This window comes from Chondrus crispus, genomic scaffold (genome assembly GCF_000350225.1).
Source record: "Chondrus crispus Stackhouse genomic scaffold, scaffold_128, whole genome shotgun sequence".
NCBI lineage: Eukaryota > Rhodophyta > Florideophyceae > Gigartinales > Gigartinaceae > Chondrus > Chondrus crispus.
The window spans coordinates 48,280-56,390 of record NW_005179001.1 but is presented as its reverse complement, the minus strand read 5'-3'; the positions used below and the strand labels follow the sequence as shown (position 1 = coordinate 56,390).

The 8,111-nt window shown below is 51.8% G+C and overlaps 2 protein-coding genes across 2 annotated transcripts in view; one reads left to right on the top strand and one right to left on the bottom strand.

Moving 5' to 3' along the window:
• The window catches only part of CHC_T00009275001 (photosystem II stability/assembly factor HCF136), a gene marked incomplete at its 5' end in the record, with an annotated part of 750 nt that extends 3 nt beyond the window's left edge, over window positions 1–747 (top strand). The window contains one exon of the mRNA XM_005713354.1: window positions 1–747. This exon is cut by the window's left edge and continues 3 nt beyond it. Coding sequence (XP_005713411.1) covers window positions 1–747 — 747 coding nt within the window.
• A 5,982-nt stretch (window positions 748–6,729) lies between these two features.
• On the bottom strand, window positions 6,730–7,170 carry CHC_T00002146001 (hypothetical protein). The gene has a single exon (XM_005713353.1). The coding sequence runs from the start codon at window positions 7,168–7,170 to the stop codon at window positions 6,730–6,732; it is 441 nt and encodes a 146-aa protein (XP_005713410.1).
• Between the last annotated feature and the right edge of the window lie 941 nt (window positions 7,171–8,111).

Sequence of the window (8,111 nt, the reverse complement as noted above, 5' to 3'; positions counted from 1 at the left end):
TCCGGCAAGACTTGGGAGCGCGTCCCGCTCTCGCCAAAGCTCCCCGGAGAGCCCGTCAGCATCACCGCCCTCGGCCCGCAGCGCGCGGAGATGACCACCAATGCGGGCGCCGTTTACATGACGGAGAACGCTGGCCGCAACTGGAAGGCCCAGGTCCGCGAGACCATTGACGCTACGCTCAATAGGACTATCTCGTCTGGCGTCAGTGGCGCGTCATACTTTACGGGCTCCATTATCTCCGTCCTGCGCGACGCCTACGGCGCCTACTTGGCCATCAGTAGCCGGGGCAACTTCTTCCTCACGTGGAAGCCCGGCCAGGACTTTTGGATCCCGCACGCGCGGGACTCGAGCCGCAGGATACAGGCCATGGGCTTTGTGAACAACAATGTCAATGATGGCGTGTGGATGGCGACGCGGGGGGGAGGGCTGGCCTTCACCGATGCAAACCCCGACCTCGAGTCGACCGAGCTGCTCAAGTTTAACAAGGTAGACATCCGCGCCGGCGGGTACGGCATCCTGGACGTCGCCTTCCGCCCGGGCTCCAAGGAAGTGTGGGCCGCGATTGGCGGCGGCAGCTTGTATCGCAGCAGCGACGCTGGCAAGAGCTGGAAGAGGGATAATCAGGTCGATAAGGTGGGCGCTAATATCTACAAGATTAAGTTCTTTGATAAGGATACCGCTTTCGCACTCGGCTCTAATGGCCTCGTCTTGAAGTATGACGCCCGTAATACGGCCGCTGCCGCCTAGTTTTCATCTTCCGGTTTTTTTGAACTTTTTTGCCCTCTTATTCTGAATGACTTTTTTTTACAAGTGACACATAATACTTGCTCTCGTTCATCTCAACACCACGCCGAAAGGCACTACTTCACCGCTCAAACTAGGGCACCTAGCACTTCACATAAGTTCATCGCTTTGGGGGCTCTACCTCCTTTTTCCCTCGAATTCAAATTTCGCTCCAAGAAGATGAGAGAGTAGAATCCTGCAGAAGCGCATTTGGCCATCCTTGAATCCTTGCTTGTAATGATACCCGTACAAAACTAAAGACACAACGTACAAACCCAGCCTGCCATTTCTATTCCCTTGAATTCTTCATCTTGAACAAAAGGTATTCCAAATTGAAACAATATTCCGAAGTTAGGTAGGTAGGTAAGTAAGTGTGTTTTGGCCAAAATAAGTTCAGGAAATGGTATATGTATTGATGCCTTTTCAGTGCATTGCTTTATGTGTAAATGGTCCATGTGTTGATGCCTTTTCAGTGCATTGCTTCATGTGTAAATGGTCCATGTGTTGATGCCTTTTCAGTGTATTGCTTCATGTGTTTCCCCCCAATAAACAGACGCCGCCCTTCTGGTGTCCGCAGTGTGAATTGGCATCCGCCTCCTACATCATATGATAAACATAATCATTACATACAGTATGAAAACATTCTAGAGATGAAACCCTTCAAAGGAAAAGTAAAGCATGGCCCTTGCTAATATGTTACATCTAGTCGGGCTCGTGGAGTAGGTTTCTGCGACTCTCTCGAACGCATTCCAAGCTGCCCGTCCGCCCCTCTCTGCGCTTTCGTAAATACATGTCGCAAAAAAAAAAAAAAATGATCGCCCGTATGCGACAAAAAAAATTATATCAGTCTCTCAGTTTGCATGCACTCTATTTGTACTATGGAGAAAACGGCAGAACCCCTGCATGTTGCACTGTGCTGTACAGTATGCATCTACGTTAGAGGCAGAAAGCTGATCCCTCCTATCCGGGAGTCGTGGGCCCCTTGCAAATGCGCTTTTCACGTTAATGACACACCTGCATTTATAATGGGAACACTGCAGCTTACCCGGAATCAGTAAAGGAAGTAGGACATCCGCGCAAGGAAATCAGCCTGACAACACGACTTTTCAATGTTGTCGTCAGGCAACATGTTGCTACTTAAAGACGCAAACCCTTTTAAAACGGACATACACTTGACTAGAAACGCAACATCTGCTCTGTTTTTGGACGGTTTCTCCCGCTCGCAGTCGAGGAAAACAAACAAATCATTGCCCAACGATTGCCCACATGAGCCCATTAGTCACGACCCTGAAGACCGCGACCTTGAAGAACTCCCCCCACCGTTTGATCTGGCTCCCGGCGCCGACCGTGACCCGGACCCCCTGTTGCTTGACCCATGCGAGGCAGAGCCACCATTAGATCCCGAGCCCGAGCCGGACCCGGAGCCACCGTGCGACGAAAAGAGACCCGCTGGAGGTCCCCTTCCTGGAATTGCAGGGATTACAGGGGGCGTTCGGAAACAATACGGACATATTGAACAAGGGTTCAAGCTTCCATCTTCATTCCAAACGAACATACAACTCTCCATGCAAAACTGACTCCCTTTCTTGATCATGGTGTCTACATCGAATGTTTTCGAGCACCATCGCTTTGAGTGCATGTACCTCGGCTTACGACATCTCTTGCAGATTCCGTTTTTGTTGAAGATATCAATCCCTACTATCTGACCCGGCATATTAGTTCCTTGTGATTGCGTTCCGTTTACTGGGCAGGCGAAAACGAGAAAACGTTGATTTTTGGTAAGTATGGGCTGGTACAGAGGACGAGTTGAATTTTTTTCGATGGCTCTTCTTCCCAAGTTTCTTTCCCCGGTTCTCGGGTTTCCCGGACTTGTAGTCTTCCGAGTGCGTTGAGCTTTAAGCAAGTGCAATCGCAGGAGATGGAAGAGATAGTTCGCTTTACCTCAAGGTTCGAACTTGGACTTGGCGCAGGGAGTTTGCCAAGTAATCACAGTTGTCGTCGTCGTCTAGAATACGTCTATATATATACCGGGTTCAATTATGAGAATGGCGATGGTGTCCAATCCTCTCAGTCCCCGCCAATCCGCAGTTGCGCTCTCAAGGCGACGCTCAGAGAGGGCGGGCGGGCCACACTTTTTGCGATTCTTTAGGTCTGCGGTATCTGGAACACGTTTTTGATTGACTATCTTTCTTTGTCTTTTTCTTTTTCTTTCTGCTGAAACATAAACTATCTGAGAGTGTTTGTGGAAAGCAGGACTTGACTTTGTTTAACTCGAAAAATTCAACCTCTTGTCCCCAGTTAACCACTTACGCATGCCGCATCGCAACAAACCCCCCCACTCCGTCTCTTCTTTGTTCAAAGTGTTCCAATGCAGGCGTGGATGGAGCAAGACTTCTCATGGGTTTCGTCGGGCATTATTTGCGGGCACGTTGATTTGCCCCATACCGCATATTCAGATTGTTTGTCCTTTTCTCTTGTTGAATCTAAATTTGTGTTGCAGTTTGGTAATATCCGTTTATATCTCGCTGCTACGACACTCATATTTATAATTTGCAACGGCGCTGAGAGCATACACATTCATTGCTGAATGAAAGATGGGGTACTGTTGTACCCTGTTGCTAAACATCACTTGTCATGGATGGAGAAAGTGAACCTTATACTTCTGGTGCCTTCACAAGAACGCCATTTCTCAAACATATGAATGATGGAGCTAAGGCAATCTCTATGATTAATACTTCTGAAAAATGAGAAAGTGTGAAACAGAAAAAGGATGCACCGAAATCACTCTGATGACAGGTTTTTATTGGGCTCTTCGATAACCCATCGCGTGCCATTCATAAAACAGCGATTGCTCTAGAGGGTCGATTCCATTGAATGCTGTCCTCTCAGGAAATGATTATAGAGTGAATTATATAAAGTGTACTCAGTGTAGCACGTGCCCTATATTCCGCTGGGAGAGCGTGTTTGCTGTGTTTGTTGTTTTGCTTTGCTGTCTTGTCTTCCCATGGAATTTCTTTGTCAATGGTGAAGTGCGCACTTATAAAACATAAAACAAACACTTGTTAAACTTGAAAAATATATATCGGCTTCGCAAATCGCAGTTCGAATATCTGTGTTTAATACTGTAAGAGCAAGGCAACCAGTGCGCGTAAATTTCGAAATTTTAGAGATTTTCCCCTGTTGGCATGTCAACTGGTGCGCTAATCGCTTTTTTCGGTTACTATCTGGAAGCACCTATCTCTATATTCGTTTCTTTCCTGGCGCAGGATAGAAATGGATATAGCAGGCGATCACTCAGAATTCATCGATATTTCATAATCACTACAACCAATCATCTTTCGAGTGCTATATGCGCCGTGCTTCAGACCCCTTTGTCTTGGCGAAAAACTTGGGAAAAACTAATTCTCGGCCCCTTGCGGGCCGTCACATATGGCGACGCACTTGTTGTGTTGCGCACTCTTTAGAGCGCTGCATGGCTAATATATGGTAAACTTTATTGAGGGCTTATGTTTTTCGCAGCTTGGCGTGGCGTGATACAGCAGAAAACTTCGAGGCCGCATCGTGGACTGTCGTACATCCTCGCCGATAAATTTTCTACAAATACAGTACGTACATCACGGAAGGGACGATCTTTGTGGAGATTGAGTAGGGCGGATGTTTCGTACGACTACAGGGGGGGGTCGCTCAATAGTGCCTACTTTAGTAGTGCTTCCCTCTATATAGTGCTATGGCTCACCGTCTGGCACAGGTTATCATACGCTCACACGTGTATCATCCGGCATGGTTCAGTACTCAAAGGATGAAGTTATTTAGTTGTGTTTGTGTTAGCAGTGTGCTTTGTCCCCAAAAATATGTATTTGAGCCTCCTTTCTATAGTGCCATCCCCCCAATAGTGCCATAGCTAGAGGTATGTCACGCTATAGCACTATATCTTAGGAGGCACTGTACCGTAAATCAAGGGTCTCTCAGTGCCTCTCAGTGCCTCTCAGTGCCTCCCAGTGCCTCTCCCTCATCAAATGGATGCAAAGAACTGCTCTTAGGACATGTGGGCAGCCAATAGGGAGGTGACGCGCGAGGATGGTACAGTTTTAAAAGACAGAAAAACGTCACTTGCTGCAGTAATTGCGATAGTCGTCTCTTTCGCTGCGCCTGTTGCCAAAGGGCGTGGTGGTCTCGAGAAATGCTCGCTGATCCGTAACACAATGGAGGATCGCCGCCACCGGGCTGGCATCTGACTCTGACAATGCATTTCGAGCATAGAGTTTGGTTCCCTAAATTGAATTAAACAGCCTTCGATGAGGACATTACTGTACTTTGTGCGTATACTTCATCAATGAGGTACAAGATATTCCCTTTCACGACACGCTGACTCGCATGCTTGTCTGTCTGCAAGGCATGGCGAAAGCAGATGTACTGTAGAGGCCTAGTGGCTGTGTCATTTGTACATCACTTTAACGTGAGGATCGATTAAAAAAACAGAATCTCGAGGCGGATATTTTTATACAAGCCGTAGGAGGCGGACTGCTGGTGGCACGGGAGAATCAACTTAGACAGGTGCAAGTAGACGCGAAGGAGGTAGCACGCTCGGCCAGAATGTGCGACATCATTCATAAGCTGGCGAAATTGTAATGTGTAGGTTTGCAACAATCTGTTCGATTGGCATGGCATACGTATCATCCTCCCAGTGCGACAATAATGTAAATTTGCGCAGGTTGCGGGGAGATTTTTTGCATGTCCAACGCACACTAAGCGAAAGAACATACCACAGCTCTTCTTCCCTCATATATACTGGTCCAGCACAGAAGCAACGTCTGTACGCATGTTGGCAGTTAGATGTCTTACCCTGTTTCGTAAGCAATATTCATGCGAGGCTTTGTCCGCAATAATTCAGCGGACCTTCCAAAACAGCGAGGTGGAATGCAAATGCGTCTCATTTGCAATGACATTACGCAGTTACTTCTCATTGGTGTATCGAGGGAGGGGAAGGGGTCTCAATAAGACTGCTTTCTCGTCTGGCAACAAACACGTCTCCGCTCCACAAACAGATGGTTTTTGTACCTACGCCCGCCAACCGCCCCCTCCATCGACGGCACAAATGTCGATTCCAATTTACAGATGCGGGCGATGGCCGCCCCCCGTCTCTTGACGCTTTTCATATAGCAGTTGCCTGGGATCTGGAATATTTTAAAAACTGGTCCTTTCTTTCACGCCTGCGAATTGAGTGTACGACCCAAGCTGTCTCTTGACTTTTTCTTTCCGTCCCCCCGCCCCCGCTCCCTCTTCTCTACGTCTCGTCCTCGGTGGACCATGGCGTGATCTGTTGAGACCTGCCTGCATCCCTCACACTGTACAAACGTTCGCAACGCCCGTTGCCACGAAAACCCTTTTCATCTGCCAGATCTTTTGAAGCGCAGTGTTCCCCCTTTTGAGGCGTGCGGGTCCACTTAATTGCAGCGTTTCTTATTTCTAGTTAAGCCTGTTAAATTGTTTAAAGGGGGAGCTAGTTGTGCTGTTTTGGCGCGTAGGCACGTAGGCCTCTGGGAAGAACTATATACATGTTTTTTTCTTGTCCTCGGCGAGCCAACCGGGGCGTCACGCTCAAACAAAAAAAAAGCAACGCCCCTCGCACTGATCAAGTGGGTGCGCGGGCGATGCGTGGTCATGTCTCCTCACCCGAGTCGGGCTCGAAATCGCAGTCTGCGACGTGGGCCCACTTGAGGGCACCCAGTCTCGCATGCCAGGTGCGCAGGCCGCGGTATATTCGATTGCCCTGCTGCATCTCCATGCCTCTGCCCGCGATGGACATGACGGGGTGGTGGATGGTGAAGCCGAGGCCGACGTCACAGCGCACGGCCGACTTGGCCGTCTCGTCGCGCGGGCGCTCGTAGCACTGCTCGGGGCGCGACGCGTTCTCCTGGTTGCTCAGCGTGGTCGGCAGGCCGCGGATCAGGCGCGCCGACAGGGCGCGCGAGTGCTCCGCAGACCGCACGCGGAAGTTGAGCCACTGGAATACCATGTCGCCGCGAGGGGCGCTGAAACTCCTGTCCGCCTCGTCCAGCAGCTGGTCCGCGGGCCCCGGCCGCTTCGGCAGCGCCGGCACCGAGGCCAGGAACTCGTCCATGTCGTAGCTCGCGGCCCACTAGGAGGGGTGGGGTAGGGTGTGGGGGTTGTGTGTGTGTGTTTTTTTTTTTTTTTGTTTGTTGGTTTGTTTTGTTTGTGACGAAGGTGCAGACATGTAAACGCGATTAGACAGACAGACGAGTTTTGGGACACGAAAGTGGGCACAAGCAAAGTAGTAGTAGGCGGGGGCGGGGGCGGGCGGGGTACATACCTTGTAGAAGGGGGCGAGCATGGCGTAGGAGTAGAAGGTGGCAAAGTACTGGCCATACCTCTTCGACTGCTTGCACGGGTCGTGCCACTCTGTCTTGTCGGCGTGCGAGCCGAGGCGGCACGAGGGTATGAGGAGGACGCGCGAAAAGAGCTCCTTCGGGACGCCGATCTCCGCCAGCTCCTCCTCCACGGCGGTGGCAATCCTGTCCATCATAACGTCGTTCCACGCGTCGAGCTTCTCGAAGCACTCGACGTCGGCCATGCGGCACTTGTACTCCATGTCTGAGCGGGAGTAATCGGTGACGACGCCCATGGCCACGGCATCATAGCGCACGGGCCCCATGAGGGCCCTTGCGGCAAAGTTTGCAATCTCCTGAAAGTAGCGGCGCTCCTTCTTCTTGGGGCCGTACAAGGCACTGCCGCTTATGAGCACGGCGCCCTGGGCAGCGGCGGCGCCGGACTCCCCGCACTTATCCACGCGATGCTCCACGCCCGGGGTGTGCCAGCCCAAGACGCAGCCCAGGCCCATCTCGACGGGCCACACGACCTCCTCGCCGTCGTAGCGGAGGACGGGGATGGTGACGTTGAGGGGGAAATTAGCGGCGGCGGCGTCCCTAACGGCGTGCACGTGGGCCCCCTCCGGCGGCCACAGCCTGATGCCGACCTGCCACTCGGAGACGTACTTGCCAAACTTGTTGCTGAGGCCGGGCTTGTACCCTTTCTTGAGTGCGGGGACGAGGAACTGGGTGACGTGGTGGACCCACTCGACCTCGCCGCGCAAGCCGTGCAGCAAGCGCACGGCCGCGTTGCGCGTCGTCAGGCGGGCGGACAGGTGCATGGTGACGTAGAGCACGAGGCGGACGGTGCCCGGCGGGTCGCTCGCGCCCATCTGCGTGCGCGCGGCCGGGCGGCGGTCGACGACGGCGTCGCGCAGCACGGCGTACGGAAAGCGCGTGTGCGAGTCGCGCGCGGGCCCCGTGCGCAGGTTGCGCGCCATG

What these genes read in the sequence shown, in the direction of transcription:
- CHC_T00002146001 (XM_005713353.1), bottom strand. Translation starts at nt 7,170, where the DNA reads ATGGCCAGTACTTTGCCACCTTCTACTCCTACGCCATGCTCGCCCCCT.